The 18,295-nt window shown below is 40.4% G+C and overlaps 1 protein-coding gene across 1 annotated transcript in view; it reads left to right on the top strand.

The window, feature by feature from the left end:
• LOC107981654 (coiled-coil domain-containing protein 170-like) overlaps positions 1 to 18,295 on the top strand; it is a 290,914-nt gene that overhangs the window by 127,593 nt on the left and 145,026 nt on the right. The window contains exons 4-5 of the mRNA XM_032601858.1: positions 10,580 to 10,743; positions 10,836 to 10,944. Coding sequence (XP_032457749.1) covers positions 10,580 to 10,743; positions 10,836 to 10,944 — 273 coding nt within the window. The remainder of the gene's footprint in view (positions 1 to 10,579; positions 10,744 to 10,835; positions 10,945 to 18,295) is intronic.

Genomic DNA, 18,295 nt, shown 5'->3' with positions numbered 1-18,295 from the left:
TGAAAATCACTAAAAAATCGTAAAAAATCGTATTTAAGTGCGTAGGTTAGGAACAAAAAATTTTTTATAAGTGTATTATACATGGTTTTAGTGTATTCGGACGAATTCAAATCCAGGGTTTATTTCACCTCTACGTCCTATGATATTAGAAAAAATGTTGGAAACCCGTCAAATTTGAGAAAAACTATGGAAAATCGTGAAAATTCGCATTAAAGAGCATAACTTAGTTGCAACATATTTTTTTGTAGGTATCCTATGTATGATTTATGTGAATTTTAAGCGTATAAAATAAGATCTGGCGAGTATTTGACTTTTATATCCACACAACTATGAAAAAATGTCAAAATCTTGTAAAACTGTAGAAATTGACATTTCTTCACTATACCCATATTAAATTCTTGAAAAACTAAACTTTTCACACTTGCTTCTATGAAATACTTGTAGAATGGCTATATATGTTTAATATACTATATTCTAAGCCATCATTGAGCATATGTATATATATATATATACGTATGTTTGATATTTTATCCTTCCACATAACCTTAAACCTTAAGAAAATATAAATTGTTTTCACTCTAACTATATTAAACACTAGCACTGTAACTGTATATTATCCTACTCATCACCATGTATATATATACGCATACTTTTACTAATTTTTATACCAAGTGACCTTATATTACATGTCATACTTTCTTGAACAAACTTTTTTAACCCAAACTCACTATATACATTGAATATACTATATTTTACACTACGCCTAGCTTAAATTTTTTAAAAAAGCTTATATTACATGTCATACTTGATTAAATCAACTTTTTTCACAAAACTCTGCACCACGCCTACATTAAATTTTTAGAGTTTTTCTCCTACTTTCTTTTACATCTCTTCTGACTAAACCTTCTCTTTCTTCTGTCTTCGTAAATCTTGTAATCCTGTTACTTTCTTATCACTCCTTTTTTTTAAAAAACACACGCATCATCACTATATTATTGCACAGCCCGTATCTTGTAAGCCTGTGAACGGTAGAGGCTTGTCTTTGTCAACCACTACTTTGTCATGGCGTACACAAAATTTGTGCTGCCCTACTATGGCTGACAACAGCAAGTCACTAATATTGCTTTTATCACCATGTATGCATATATGTATATACATTTAATATTTGCAGGTTACTTAAAATCTTGAATTGGTGAATTTTTTTTTAATACTCTTGCGTCCACTAAACACTTACAAATGTGTAGATGTGTATAACATACATATACAACTACCGCATATAAACACAAAGTCTTAAACTACATCTTTAATCTGGCTTGCTCTGAACGTAACACTATGCCTCATAATTATAAAAATACATATAAATCATGAAAATGTAAATTATTAACTCAATGATATATGGTTACTGCATCACAGAATCTACTTCTTAAACAAATATTGAACAAGATACTTTTACTAAATTGTAATTTATGCATTGTATACATTAAATAAATTGTAACTAGATTATACATAGCAATTATAACAATCATAAATAACAATCATTACTGCATTGAAAAATTAATAATAATAATAATAAAAATTAAAATAAGAACAATATTTTAATCATAATTTTAACCGTAAACAAATTTTCATGCAATTTTTGACTATAATAAAATATCAATGACATAATACTTTGAAATAAAATGCAACAAAATCATTTATATACAAGATAAATAATAATTTTATTAAATTAATAATATACTTTACTAGTCAAGTGGCTGATAGAAAAATTCATCTGCTACAAACATCATAAATACTGAAGAACCTGTAACAATAAAATAAATTCCACAAAGCAAATGCTTAATAGAAAAAGTTTTGAACAATAATTCTTCTTTTTAATTTATAATAAATCACTTATCTAATTATTCTATTGAAGTACTTTATTGAAGGCAGGATACACATACATGGAGCACTTGTGAAATTCAACTAATTATATACATCCACGCTCATATATTACTAATAATTAGAGGAAAATAATAACTAATAAACAATATTATTATGCACCAACAATATATGCAATACAATTTACAATTCAAAATTGAAAAGTCAAACCAAACTAAAATCTAAAATACTAACTAAATATGGAGTGTGAACTAGGGGTGTGCGAGTACCCGAAAAACTCGAGTAGGGTCGACTCGAGTTTTTTTTTTCGAGTCCCAGTCAAGTACTCGAAAAAATTGAGTACCCGAACTTAGTTACAATTACGGGTGCGTCGGGAGGAGATAACCGACGTACCTCAGCTCATACAACGCATAGAAGAATACAAAGATATTGTCGCTAAACTCCACGAGCAAGAACGAAAAACCGCCATCAATAGCGCCTCCACGAGTAAAAACACCACGAGTAAAAGCACCACCGATTATTACAACCGAGCCGAATGCTGTTGGCGGTGCAAACAACGCGGCCATTCCCGCGCCGACCGCAAGAATATAGCTCGGAAGTTCTGCTCCGTATGTGGAAAGGACGGCGTTCTCACAAGAGATGCCACGGGTTCCCGGATCGTTCGGGAAACGCACCAAGGGGCGGCTCAGCAATAGAAGGAGACCGCTCCAAGACTGCCGATACCTCGTAAACGTACAAATCAACCATGAAACGGTGCGGGCATTAGTCGACCCAGGAGCCGTGAGTTCGTTCGTGACACCAGAAACCGCCATGATAGGACGAAACAATGGTTGGCAGCATGGGAAGCAAGAGACAATCGCCACGCTGGCCGACGGCTCAACCACCGAACTGACAGACTACGTGGAAGGTAAAGCGACGACCCTCGGCGCCACCTTCAAGAGCAAGTTTATTGTCATGGAAGGGCTACGTCATGAAATGCTATTGGGGATGGATGCGTTACGCAAACTGAACATCCGTGTAATCATAGCCGGAAAGGAATTACAACCCAACCGGTCCAATACCTCGGTACTCTCTATCAGCAGCGTAGGCATTCAGGAAATCTCGCAAGATCAACAGGCACGAGTGGACGAACTCATCCAATATGAGAAAGAACTCTTCGGAAGTATCCAGGGCCCCACACCGCTCATCGAATACACCATAAAGGTAACCGAATCAAATCCAATCAAACAACGCTACTGGCCACGCAACCCCGCCATGCAACAGATAAGCGACGAGGCGGTCGAGGAGATGTTACAAGAAGACGTGATTGACCCATCCGACAGCGCTTGGAGCTCCAATATATTTCTTGCCAAGAAAAAGGATGGAAAGAGGCGCTTTTGCATCAACTTCCAGGGCATCAACAAAATCAAAGATGATTCACTGTCCCCGGAAGAGGTCTAATGCAATTCAAGGTGCTTCCATTCGGTTTACACTCGGCACCAGCAGCATTCATGCGGCTAATGAACGCAGTTATCAAACCAGATTTAGAACCAAATGTGTTCTGTTACCTCGACGACATAGTCATTGTTACAGAGGACTTTGAACAGCACTTACAGCTGATTAGCGAAACTCTCCACCGATTACGAGATGCCAAGCTGAAGCCGATATGGGAGAAAAGTCACTTTTGCAGAAAACAGCTGAAGTACCTAAGTCATGTCGTCGATGAGGAAGGACTACACACAGACCCAGAGAAGGTGAGGGCAATCACCGATCTTCAACCACCAACGAACCTCAAAGAATTACGCCGGTTTTCAGGATTAATATCATGGTACAGAAGGTTCATTCCGCTGGTAGCAAAGAAAACGGCCCCCCTCAACAAGCTAATAAAGAAGAAAGTAAAATGGGAGTGGGGTCCGGACCAACAAGAAGCGTTCGAAAAGCTCAAGGAAGACCTAGTGCAAGCCCCGGTCCTAGCATGCCCAGATTTCGCCAAGACATTTGTATTACAAACCGATGCCAGCAACGAAGGATTGGGGGCAGTCCTAACTCAGGAAGAGGAAGGAAAAGAACGGGTGATTGCCTATGCCAGCCGATCGTTAAACCAGGCTGAACGGAACTATTCAGCAACAGAAAAGGAGTGCCTCGCAATAAAATGGGGAATTTGGAAGTTCCGAGAATATCTCGAGGGCTGTCATTTTGTCGTCCTGACAGATCACCAGTCTCTTAAGTGGCTTGAAAAGATTGACAACCCGTCCGGTAGGTTAGCCCGATGGGCGATGGAATTAGCACAGTGGGATTATGAGGTCAAATACCGGAGAGGCAGGGATAACACTGTCGCAGATGCTCTATCCAGACAACCAGTAGCTGTATGCAACATCGATATTAAAACGAACTGCACATGGTACACAAAGAAATTGACGGCCTTCCGACAGGATCCAAAAAGTTATCCAGAATACTGCATCAAAAATGGAGCACTGCACCGCCATATCCTACATACGTTGGATTTTAACGACACTGACGCGACCGAAGACTGGAAAATCTGCATACCCACCGAAAAGAGAATCGAAGTGTTAAAAGAATGCCATGACGATCTAACCGCAGGGCATCTGGGAGTGGCCAAAACACTACAGCGGCTGGCCCGGAGATACTACTGTCCAGGTATGCTACAAGAAGGAGCTAAGTATGTACGTAGCTGCATAAATTGCGAAGCTTACAAAGCTCAGCAGCAGACAAAAGCGGGCACCATGCACGCAACCAACATCGAGCAGCCTTGGGAGATGGTCTCGATCGATCTTGTCAGATCTCAGCCACGATCCAACAAGGGAAACATATGGCTACTGGTAATGCAGGACAGATTTACCAAGTGGGTGGAGCTAGTAGCACTTAAGAAAGCAGACAGCAAGGCCATAATCCGTCACGTGAAGGAAAAAATTTTCCTGCGACATGGTTGCCCCAACACGCTAGTCAGCGACAATGGTCGGCAATTTGTCAGCAGGGAATTTGAACAGTTTCTGAAAAAAAATGGCGTAAATCACTGGAAAACCCTACCGTACAGTCCGCAATGCAACCCGGTAGAACGGACCAACAGGGTGGTTAAAGCAATGATCGCCCAATATGTAGGTAAACACCAGAAGAAATGGGATGAAAATTTACACGAACTAGAATTTGCCTACAATACCGCAAGCAGTACAGCCACCGGCTACACTCCGGCATACTTAAACACGGGAAGAGAGTTTGGAACGCCAGGCAGTTTTCACCAGAAAGTGGGATCGCAGCATACTACACCGTTATCCAGTAGAATTCAGCACATAAAGGATGCCATTGAATTAACAAAGGCGCAAATGGCCCGTCAATTCGAAAAGCAACAGAAGCATTATAACCTTCGGCGACGGGAATGGAAGCCGAATATCGGTGACAAGGTAGTCAGAAAGTTGGTAACTTTGTTGAGCAAGGCCGACGCACGAAATGCCAAGCTAGCCCCAAAATACTCAAAGCCACTTACGGTCAAGAGACAGGTGCCGCCGGTTATATTTGATCTACAGGACAACAGAGGGCGCTACGTGCGGCATATACACGTGAAAGACCTCAAGCCCTTCACCGACGCGGAGCAGGAGCTATAAAAGCGCCAACAACGAGAAACCTCGATCAGTCGTCAGCCCAACGCCGAGAAGGATGGACAACCAGCTAGTAAGAAGCGCCCTCGTGAGAACAACACCGATGTCAGTGGAGATGTCGGTATACGGTCAAGAGTTTATCGCCGTCATCGACACCGGAGCCCGGATTTCCACCCTAAGCTCAGAAGCCGCGGAGTATTGTTTAGAGCATGGGGCAGAAGCATTAACAGCAGAATCAACAGTCGAGCTCCGTTTCGCCAGCCATTCCAGCAGCAGCATCCGAAAGACTCTACTAGTACAAACACAGATAAAGGGATTCTTGCTGACGAGTCCTTGGGCAGAAGTAGAGGAACAACAACCACATTGGATTATAGGCATGAATATCCTAGGACCCGTACATGCACGAATCTTTATGAGCCCGGTCAACCGAGGAAGAAAGAACCAGATGCGAAATTTCGAGAATGTCTCACAAATGCACACATGTACACGTAGCTAGATTATAAATAGAGACGAAAAAGGGCGCAGCGGCAGTAGAATGGATAGCTACGACATCGAAACGCTAGACGAGATTCTGGTACTCCTGGAGGCCGATCTCCCGGCAAATAGATTGGAGTATAGTGCGGGCGAGCCCGTATCAGCGCCGAACTATACTCCATCTCCGATCCCGCCGCGTCTGCAATCAACACCGTCACCGGAGCCAGTGCAGGTGTCAGCGGGGGACAATCCGCGGCCAACAAGAGCAAAGCCACGGATAATCAGCAACATCGTACTGCCTCCCCTGCTGCACCTGAAACCAGCACCTGCAGTGAAGAGGCCGATACCAAAGGGTTCGACGCGACGCACGACAACACGGAAGAGCCGTCGGGGCCCACGACAAGGCACAGTTATAGCGACGGTGGACTTAACATCACCACCACCGTCGACGAAACGCCATCCGCCGCCGCCTACAACACCACCAGTCATCACGCCCCCACAACCACCACCACCACCACGTGACTCGACGGCCGGCCTCGCGCGTCGCACAGTGAGACTGCCGGATGGGCATAACGTCTTTGTGCCAATCGGCGTAAAAAAATACGTCGTGCGATACAATGGCGTCAAGCGCCTGCTTCGCCTGGTACCGTCAACCGGAGAAGTGAGACATGTGGGCGAGGCCAGAACCATTGACGTGAGTCTAATTTATAGTTTTAATCGCGAAGTTTTGTTTGCCGACATTGTTTTTGTTTAGCGCGCGAAATTTTTGTTACGCGTAATTTCGCGCTCCGTAAGAAAGGGGAGATGTGACGAGACACGAGTCTCGCACATATAAATACACATGAAGACAGCCGTAATAAACATAACATGCGCAACGAGCGAATACACACGACGCGAAATGAGCGCGCGCGCGCAACAACCGCAAGGCGAGTCCGCACGAGCGCGGAGCGCGACAGCCGACGAACAGCTTAGCAACGACGCGCCAGGTGGCGCGAGCGGCGTACGCGCTCATACGTATCCGCACCGCGCGCCTTTATAAGGTGGACAGCGCAACACGGTAGAGAGTTCTACTCGAGCTCCACTCCAGGTAGCATCGTGCGCACACGTTACTCCAGGGAACAGCCAGGAATAGATCTGCGCCGACGAAGTCGTCTCGTGAGCACGCGTGACGATTTGGTAGACGAACCGAAACCCGTATCTCCGAACCCCGAAACTCCGAATTGCCGTCGTGAGCACACGAGGCAATCCGGAACACCCGAGCGACATCGAGCCTCGTCTACGTGAGCACACGTGACGATACCCGGTGCCACCGTAAAAATCCTAACCAACAAAGCCAGCCTTACGCCGACATCTCACGACTCGCTTTATCTCTGTGCGCATACAGGATAAAGAGAGGAACGAGACGAGCGATGAAGATTTGTGGAGCCGTGCGCACACGACTTCATAAATTCGAGGGATAACCTCAAAATCCCGTTACACTATCCTGGCCGCTACTGTGCGCACACAGGGCGGTCGAGATTATTGTTACGCAAGTCACCCGGATCGGTGTAGCCATGCGCACACGACTCCACCGTACCGAATGAAATCCTAACCTTCAAACCCATCACCATTCCGCCATACCGTCACCGTACCGAAACACCGTAGCCGTAACCACCGACTCATTCTTATAGCGAAGTCGCGTAGATATTTTCGTAAATTGTTAACAGCGCTATTTTAAACAATTCCATTTGTAAAGGCGATATATTCTTAACCAAGCGCATAATTGATTTCTGTTTCAGACGGGATTTAACAACCGATTCCCAATTACTATTATCTACTTAAGGAAATATATTTTGTTAACATTAAAAACATAAGAACAGACTCTTTTATTGCCCCTTTCCCCAATCCAGATCCTGGAACCGACTGACTGTCCAACATCCTGGGGAAAGTTGAACCGTTACAATATTATAAATGTAGAAAAAAAAACCGCTGCCAATTTATTGGCACGTAGCTTCCCCCAACTAAATTTTAGTCTACTAAATAAAATATTGTTTTAATATACAGTATATCTGCCTGCTAATGTATGAGGCGGTTTTTGATACATAATTTAATATATAAGTTTTGGATAGTTCATTGTCCAAAAGTTTGCAGACCCCTCTGTTTTATCATTAGAGATTACAAACACTGCCGTCAATTTTTTTTTTCACAGAAATTCACGCATGTTTACATGTGTTTCTAACCAACCTAACCATCAAAACAACAGGCTATTCATTAGATAGGTTGCTCTCGCGATTTTCGAGAAAACGATTTTTACATTTTAGCTTTTTACTTGAAAACCGCTCGACGAAATCGTTTAAAATTTTAGCAGCAGATAGCTTTTTTTATGGTGAATGGCCAAATAAAATTTTGAAGCGTTTGACTGTATTGTTTTAGAGATATGAGGAATCAAAGAATTTTCAAAAAAAAAAATTGAAACCTTGATATCTTACGAACTATAGAGGTTTGAAAGCTGTACAATGAACTTAGCCGAAATACATAAAATGTCTACTTTTTCCTAAAAACTTGTTACGTCCGTAATCAAGGCACAAAAAAAAACAATTTTTTCAGTTTCCGATTTATTACTGAAAAAATAAGTAGTCAAATCACTTGAAATTTTTAATGGCATATATTTTGACACGTGACGCATTGACATAATTTTTTTTGCAAGGTTATGATGTTTAGTTTCAAAGATATAAATTTTTAAGAAAAAATCACCTTTTTAATTTTATCTGCCGAACAAAGCGGCCGATCCCAAGGAGCAAACAAGGAAAAGTAGATAATTTTATTCTCTTTCAAATTCATTATAGCTGAATTGTTTGTAGCAATGGGATGAATGAAAAAACGCAAAATAGTGTTTTTCAAAAATCAAAAAATTGCCATAAAAACATAGTTGAGAAACTGTTTTCCCCGTATTCAGAATCCAAAAATATATATGCATATCAAATTTTATTGATAAAGACGGAGTAGTTCCAGAAATATTACGATATACATACACACACACATCCACACACATCCCCTAATCACCTTGGTGGATAGGGAATGTATGGAAATGTCAAACTTCAAAGGAGAAGCCAAAAAAAGGCAAGTTAACCGGCCCCACGGAAGTATTGTTTAACGATAGTACCTGTGCGGATCCGATGTCGGAGGGCCACTTGTGCAGAGCTTGCTTTGCCTACGCCACATAAAAAAAACACACACACATCCGTAGGGACATTTTCTAAAAACACTTGATTTAAACTTCTAACACACCAAAAAGTATTTTCTAGAAGTTTTGACGAAACTTAAAATTTTACTATTACAAAGCTTCCTCTAAGAGGAAGCAAAAATTTTTAATTAATATTATATTATTGTTATATTTTGTTAATATTATTAATACTTTCATCAAATAATTACATAGAGATCAAGAACATTTTTTATAGCACAATGTGGCTAAAATCCACTGTTAAGTCACGCCTATTTGTGACTAAAGTAGTCCTTTTTTGCACTGTGTTTATCACACTCGCTACGCTCGTGCGCTAACCTCACGGTGCAAATAAGGACTACTTTAGTCACGAATAGGCTAGACTTGCGGATTTTAGCAGTCTGTGCTATAAAATTTTATACGATACACTTGACATAAATGGTTCAGTTTTACACGGCGCTTAGCGCCTTCGCTACGCTCGGGTGCTAACTGCGCTGTGTGAAAAAGAACCATTTAAGTCACACGTATCGTAATGTACTATTTATATTTAATATTTATTTCCATTCTATTCTATAATTTTAAAACCGGTCCTGTGTACTAGAAGCTATAACTACTTTTATAGAATGTTGGCTGTATTAAATATATTTACTTATACATGACAGTAGTTAATTCTCGTGGAATGTTTTAGAAATCGTGCTTTATGATTGGTTAGAATTTTACAATCTGGCAATCTGATTGGACCATTTCAAAAACTTTCTACATGAATGAACTACCATCAAGTGTACAATAATAATAGTCTAATACTTCTAATAGTATATTTAATGATCACATCTAATAATTGAATATCATTTTAATAAATATGTAAATCGCGAACGAAGCGAGCGTTTCTTGCTAGTAATCACATTTGAAATAAATTAAATCCGTAGAATCGATAAAGTCGTGCTCTAAGGGGATCTTTTCTTATGGGTTAGTTATAGTCGGGCTAAATTGACGGGCTTTCAGAATATACCAGTTTCTACAGTACAGCATAATCGAATTGTGTTCTGATAATTTAACCCTCTGCCATTTATTTTGTTTTACCTGTTCCTTAACCTTGGGTCTGTTTCACTTTCGAGCTAGGTAAGATTCCAAAGAAAAGGTTTTAATTATTATTAAAGTAAAGTTAAAATTTGCGCTGCTATAAATAAGTCGGTTAAATATTCAAAGTCACAGTTATTTTAATTGGTTAATATTAAGAGCGAGGTAATTAATGCTTATTATTAATTTAAATTATTTTCTCAATTTACCCATTGCAACTACAAATTTATTGTTTGATTACCAATTGTACAATTTTTAATAAAGAATCATTTCGAATTTATTTCCTAATTTAATAAGTTAAATTAAAAATTAACCTTCAATTCTTATGGCTGAATTAATGTATGAATATCTAATCCAGACATCCATCGTTTACCAACTTCAACGTCGAGTAAGAACATTGCGTGAACAGCTTCAACGGCGTGATCTACATTTAGACCTTTTGCGTAGGAAACTTAGTCTTCAAGAAGATACTGAACGCGTCAAGTCGATACTGCAAAGTGAAAGAGATGAGGCAAATTTACGGTATAATCATCTCACATTTTATTTTATGAAAATTTCATTGTCATTGGTATAAATATGTAACTACCTATATTACTTTTTATGAATTTCTGTAGAATCAAGAAGTTAATGAAGCAACAGGGTCGGCTCCATACACAGCTCACTGAAGAGAAAACAAAAAATAGAGAAATTAGTTCACAATTGACGGAGGCAGCTGATTATAAGGTAAACAAAATGCTTCTATAAATAACATAGGTCTTTAAATATTCATTTTCAAAAGGCTCTTTTTCATGCAGAAGAGATGAATAAAAAATCACATTTTTCGGAGCAGGAGGATAAGCGCTAGTAAGTGGAAATAGTATATTACTTACCTAGGCCAGAAAAATAAAGAATGTCTTAGATTGCATGTGTATTATATGTAACATGCGATCTGAGCATTTTTTGTTCCTGGTCTTGGTGCGTACGCGATTTTACATTCCCCAGCGGTCGGAAAGTGACTTTTCCCCGTCTGCGCAGCGGATAAGAAATGTCACTACCCGGCCGCTGGCATGTAAAGTATTTTTCACAACTTAGGCATGAAATGGACCTCTTGTAGCGCTGTTGCCCTAAAACGCGGCACGGCTGTTGTGAGTCTGACAGTAGCGCCACTTTAGGAGAACTGCTGCCCTATTTTGGCTGCTTTAGTGCAGCTGTTGCCTCAAACCGGGGCAGCAGCTGCACTAAATTTTCGTAGTGATGAGCTAGTCGCTCTTATGCACTATCCGCTCGGGCCGGGGCAGCAGATTTCCCAAGAATCTTACAGTTTAGGATCTTTGAATAAGAGAACCGCTTAGCTTGTTTTCGAGAGAGTATATGAAGTACCAAATTAAAACAACTTTACTATAACTGCACGCATTGGCGAATCAATACAAAGACTTGTCAAAGATGTAGTAAAAAAGGTTGCAAAAAGTTTTATGGCTCAAATAGACTAGATTACAAATACTTAATCATTAATATGTAAGTTGGGTATTGAAAACCAAAAAATAATGGCATCACAAGATCAACGCCAAAGTAACCGGATTGAAATAATTTTACATTTACTGCGCGTTTCCACAAATTAAAGCAAAGGCTTTTCAATAGTTCAGTAAAATATATATATACGCAGTAAATAATGACTCTAGTTTTCAAAATAATGGGAAAAATTATTAGAACCCAATACACTAGATAATGAAAAATCTTTGTAAGTATGTTAAATAGTATGGAATCTTTAGAACTCACCGGAATATAACGACTCAACAGCTACTGCGCGTATTTACAAATTTTTAGGCAGCAGATAAGATACATATCTTGTATAATGCAAACCGGATTATAACAAAATTCCAAGAACGTATGTTTGTCATTGAATTTTTTAAATAGTCCGTAGTTATCGGAATATAACAGCTACATTGTGAAATTGGAATAATATAAAATTCAGTTATCCAGCAGGCAAAAATATTTATAGATAATCGGGTTATCTATCCTGTTTAACGAAAACCGGATTATAACGACATTACAGTAGCTACGCGTTTTTACGAATCAGTGCAGTCTTTTTAATAGTTCAGTATAGAATATTTTACACAGCAAAACATGACATTAGTAGGCAAGATAATCAAAAGACTAGCTTATCTATCTTGTATAACGAAAACCGGATTATAACGATATTACAGTAGCTGCCAGTTATTACAAATAAATGTAGTTATTTTAATAATTCAGTGAAAAATATTTTACGTAGCAAATCATGACTTTAGTAGACAAGATAATTAATAGAAAATTGGGTTATCTTTCTTGTGTGATAAGACTGGATTATAACGAGTTTACAGTAGCTGCGCGTTCTTACGAATTAATGCAGTCTTTTCAATAATTCAGTAGAATATATGTTACGCAGCAAAATATAACATAAGTAGGCAAGTTGATTGATAGACAATTGGGTTATCTATCTTGTGTAATAAAAACTGGATTATAACGAAATTACAGATGCTTTGCGTTATCGCAAATTAATGCAGTCTTTTTAATAGTTCAGAATAAAATATTTTACGCAGCAAATTATGACATTAGTAGGCGAGATGATTGATTGATTATTAGATTATCTATCTTGTGTAACAAGACCGTATTATAACGACATTACAGTAGAAGCGAGTTATTACAAATCATTGCAGTCTTTTCAAGAGTTCAGTGAAAAATATTTTACATAGCGAATCATAGCTTCAGTAAACAAGTTTATTAATAGACACTTAAGTTATCCATCTTTTGTAGCAAGAACAGATTGTAACGAAATTACAGAAGCTGCACGTTATCGCCAATAATTGCAGTCTTTTTAATAGTTTAGTATGAAATATTTTACGAAGCAAATTATGACATAAGTAGGTGATATAATTAATTGATAAATAGGTTATCTATCTTGTGTAACGAAAACCGGATAATAACGACTCTACAGTACGCTGCGCGTTTTCAAAATGTCATTATATTCCGGATTTCCAATACACAAGATAGTTAACTTAAATGTCTCCATTATCTCAATTATTAGATTTATGATTTGCTTTGTAAAATATTTCTCACTGAGCAGTCGATAAGACTTTGCTTTGATTTGCAATGCCGCGCAGTTGTTGTGTCGCAAAGTCGCTATGGTTAAGTGACTTTGCTTTATTTAACAATCACGAGCAAAACTCTTTATTATCCGGTTTATCGAGCACTGATATTATAATATTAAATTTTCTTGCATACCCAAGAATTTATTCACCTACAGCCATGAATTGCTAAGTTTAACGTTTTGCACTAAGCTCCTGATAAACGCTAGCACTTATTGGTAACCACGCATGGTTGATATGATAAAGTCGGTAAATTTCGGTAACACTATATTATTAAAAAGTTGACTAGCAATACAATGATTTCAAAATGTCGTTATATTCCGGATTTTTAATACACATTATGAAGATTACCCCCACTTTTTTAGCTATTATATTTAATTCAGTTGTCTGAAGTTGTCTTGCTGCATTAATTATTATCATTAATTTATTAGTTTAATCGGAGTAAGCATCTTACAATAGAAAGCTGAGACTTTACTGGTATAAATAACGTTAATTCTATATTAAATTTAAAAAATTTCAAGAAAAAAATATCTATAAATAAGCGGTGCGTCTAAGAATTCTACCCCATAGTCTCAAATTTCTTGAGTTTTTCCATTTTTCTTAAACTGATACTGCTAGTCGGTGACAATTATTGCATCCACATGCAGCGTTGCATCCGAGAAACCTACCATGTAGTCTTACATTTCTTAAGTCACTCACATCCCTTGGACTAATAAGGTTACATTAGATGACAATTATTGCTTTTACGTGTGCAGAAGGAAGTTCTTCGGGCACACTTACTGACCCGTGGTACCATTCGAACTAATGCTCTCTCTCTCTCTCTCGCTCACTCTCTCTCTCTCTCTCTCTCTCTCTCTCTCTCTCTCTCGCTCACTCTCTCTCTCTCTCTCTCTCTCTCTCTCTCTCTCTCTCTCTCTCTCTCTCTCTCTCTCTCTCTCTCTCTCTCTCTCTCTCTCTCTCTCTCTCTCTCTCTCTCTCTGGTGAGTACAGTTGACAGCTCTGCTGCTCCATCGATTTTTTATACTGCATTTCTGCTGTTTCTTGCCTTCGGGCCCTCTTTTGTTGTAGATAGTTGCACGCTCCTTTTTGCAACCTTCACGTCGATACATAAATTGCCGAAGGCTGCAATTTTTCTTTGTCATCTTTTCAACTGTAAAATTTCTACCCTCAAGGCGTTTTCACACTGTTTGAATAAGTTATCGACGAAAAATGAGTGCAAACGGCGAGAAGAGCGTGGAAGTGCCTTATCAACAATGCAGTAGCTGTAGACAACCTATACAGTACAAAAACCCCAAGAAATGTGAATATTGTGGTCTGTACGACCACGTTAAGTGCCAGAACACCGTCAACGTCATCGCCAAGCCCGTAAGCGCAAGCTACACACCAGCGAGTTGGACACAACCTTACTGGAGGAGGCAAAATCCCTGAGCCCTGAACATCAAGGGCTCATAAACATCAATGAGCTGCTCCCTACAGACGTTCATAAGCTACGCTCCAGGGCTAGGCTGGAGGCCAAGAAGAGGCATGGTTGCCGTACTTTCGTCAAAGAAGGGAGACTATTTATGCGCTGCAACGATGATAACGAGCGCGCCACCGTCATTACCACCGACGCCGAGCTGAACGATATTTTAGCTCGGATTCCGCCTGCCGTCAACATCGTTTAACAATGAAGCTGCTACACGCACACTTCATTCCACCACATTCACCATCAAGCTCATCTGCCATGTCTTCATCCGGTTCAAAGGTATCTCTGTCCCAAGGTCTAAGAGTCTGTCATTTCAATGCGAACTCACTCACGGGTAACATTGAGATGATCAGGCTTTTCTTATCCACTCTCTATTCCACGTAATAGCTGCCACTGAGACCTGGCTGAGCGACAAGGTGTCATCTATCCCTTCACTGGATGACTACCTGCTGTACACACGTGACAGAAACAGAAACGGAGGAGGTGTGGCCCTCTATATACATAAATCTCTGACGGTTACTGACACCTGGCTTGACTTGTGTCTAATGGATGAGCAGGATTGCCTGCTGTCATACTGGAAGACAGACGCACCTTTCATCAACGGACACGACCTTATCACGGCCACTCTCGACGTACAGATTCCACGCTACGTACCTAACACATACTCTTACAGAAACTTTAAAGGAATCAGCGCCGAGAAGCTAAGGGACTTTCTTAGCACATGCGACTGGTCATCTCTCCCCACGTCATCACTCGACGAAAGCATATCTATACTTAACGCTAACCTAACGAACGCCATCAATCATCTCGACCCATTGCGGACTGTGACACCAAGACGACAACGTCACCCGTGGTACACCACGGCTCTTCGTGCCCTTGTATCCGAGAGGGATAGACTTTACAGGCGTTTCAAGGACTCTAGGCTCGATTCGGATCTCCGCATTTACAGATAAGCTAGAGAGTATGCTCACAAACAAGTCGAGGAAGCCAAGCTGAATTATTATTATTCACGCCTGTCTACCTTGACCGACGTTACCGAGATCTGGAGAGAGCTGGAGAAACTTGTAATTTCTGCCACTAAGGCTCCATTACCATCTCGATTTACCACTGATGAACTCAACAGGCATTTCAGCGCGATCTACAACTATCCGTTGGGCTCTGCCGTTGAGGATTATCTTCTCACCCTGGAAAGTCTTGACCTCCCGGAACACTTCGAATTCAGCACTATAACGGAATCGGACGTGTTGGCTGCGGTTTCGCACTTTGACACCCAGGCCAGGGGAAGTGATGGCATCCCACAGGTTGTTATTTCAAAAGCATTGCCGGTTCTCGCTCCCTTACTAAGTCATATTTTCAACCTGTCCCTGAGCGAACCCTGCTTCCCATCTGCCTGGAAATTGTCACTTGTGCGCGCACTCAACAAAGTCAGTTCACCAACAGCCATGATTGACTACCGTCCGATTTAACTTCTCTGCTTTCTATCCAAGGTCCTGGAGTGGTAGGTGCACAGGCAAGTCTCAGAATACCTTGAATCAAGGCTCCTACTAGATAATCTTCAAACAGGCTTCCGCACTGGTCACAGCACTCAGTCTGGCCTAATTAAACTAACTGATGATGCCAGGGCCGTGATAAACAAAAAGAAAGTAACACTTCTCCTTCTCTTTGACTTTAGCAAGGCGTTTGACACACTGTGTCACGCCAGGCTCCTGAGAAAGCTATCCACCTTCGGCTTCTCAAAGCAGGTCATCCGCTGGTTTGCCTCCTACCTCTCTGGGAGAGAGCAGGCCGTCGTTGGTAACAATAGCGAACGTTCCTCCACTCGGCGTCTTAACATCGGCGCCCCGCAGAGGTCCGTTCTGGGTCCTTTGCTATTTGCATTGTACATCAACGACATCGGTTTCTGCCTTGATTCCGATGTTTCCCATCTCATCTATGCGGATGACTTGAAAATTTACAGTCAATGCCGATTCTTTATCAAACAGGATGAGTGCTAATGCCGAGAGGATAATGGGCTCGGCTGCACAGAACAGGCTAAAACTCAATGTTAACAAAACCAAAGCAATTGTCCTAGGCTCCCCCTACTACATAAACGCATTACCCTCAACAGCTAACACTTTCATTAACATAGGAGGTGCCCAGGTCAGCTTTGAATCTTCCGTGCGTAATCTGGGATTGGTGCTCGACTCTAAGCTTACATGGAGGGAGCATATTACACAAGTGTGTAAGCGTGCTCACACACTAATGTACAGGCTTTACTTTTTCAGGAAAAGCACCAATCTCAGGTTGCGCAAGCACTTAGTGCAGGCCCTCCTGTTACCTCTTATAGACTACTGTTCCCTCGTATACTGTGACCTGACGCAGGAACTCGACCTAAAACTTCAGAGGCTCGTGAATACAGGAATTCGGTACATCTATGGTGTAAGAAGAGATGAGCACATTTCCCCATACAGGCGGGAGTTGCAGTGGCTAACCACTGCCGGACGCAGGAAGTATTTCACTGTTTGTTTCCTAAGAAAAATGTTTAACACAGCCGTACCATCATACGTACTGGCATACTTTGACTTCCGCGTGACACTTCGGCCTGTTAGGGGGGAGGTGATACCTCTGGATAGTCCGACATTCACGACGGAGACGCTGAGGAACTCGTTTCATATCAGCGCCTCATACCTATGGAACAACCTACCATCTCACATTCGTAACACTACATCTGTCTCAGGTTTCAAGAGACTAGCTAAAGAGCACTTTCTTGAGCTTGAAAACACAAACACTTGAATTCGCTTGTACACATTCACTCAAACGCACACACACACACACGCCTGTACACACTCACGCAAACGCACACACTCACACACTCTCGCTTGACCCATCTTCACATTATCATACTTTCACAATACACATTTTTGCTGTACTACTATTGCTGCTGTATACAATTTATCGTACAACATATTGTAAGTCAAATAAATCTAATCTAATCTCTCTCTCTCTCTCTCTCTCTCTCTCTCTCTCTCTCTCTCTCTCTCTCTCTCTCTCTCTCTCTCTCTCTCTCTCTCTCTCTCTCTCTCTTAGTGGTCAAGTAGTAGGCAAACGCACACTACTCTCACATTGGGCATTAGACCTTCGTTTTACCTATATCTCTTTTATCGCTCTTCTTTTCTCTCATATACATTAGAGTTTTTTATCTCAAATGTCATAATAATACTTTACGATATTAAACTTAAATATAAATTAAAACATATAAATTTAACAATATTTTTTTATTTCATAAATAGATATCAACTGTGGAAATGGAGGATATTATGAATGAATGCTTACATCAAGTTAAGCTCTTGGAAGAGGTCGAAAAATTATTATTTTCTACTTCATTTATCTACTATATCACGATGAAAACATCAATTTTTTAACATTAACGACATTTCGTAAAGTTTTGAGGAATAAAAAGCTCACAGTTCAAGAACGACATAGCATTATATGTTCTATGGGAAGAGTAGAATGTATGAGAGCAAGACTT

This window comes from Nasonia vitripennis, assembly GCF_009193385.2.
Source record: "Nasonia vitripennis strain AsymCx chromosome 3 unlocalized genomic scaffold, Nvit_psr_1.1 chr3_random0010, whole genome shotgun sequence".
Taxonomy (NCBI): domain Eukaryota; kingdom Metazoa; phylum Arthropoda; class Insecta; order Hymenoptera; family Pteromalidae; genus Nasonia; species Nasonia vitripennis.
The sequence above is the reverse complement of the archived record's forward strand: the minus strand, read 5'-3'. Positions and strand labels throughout refer to the sequence as shown.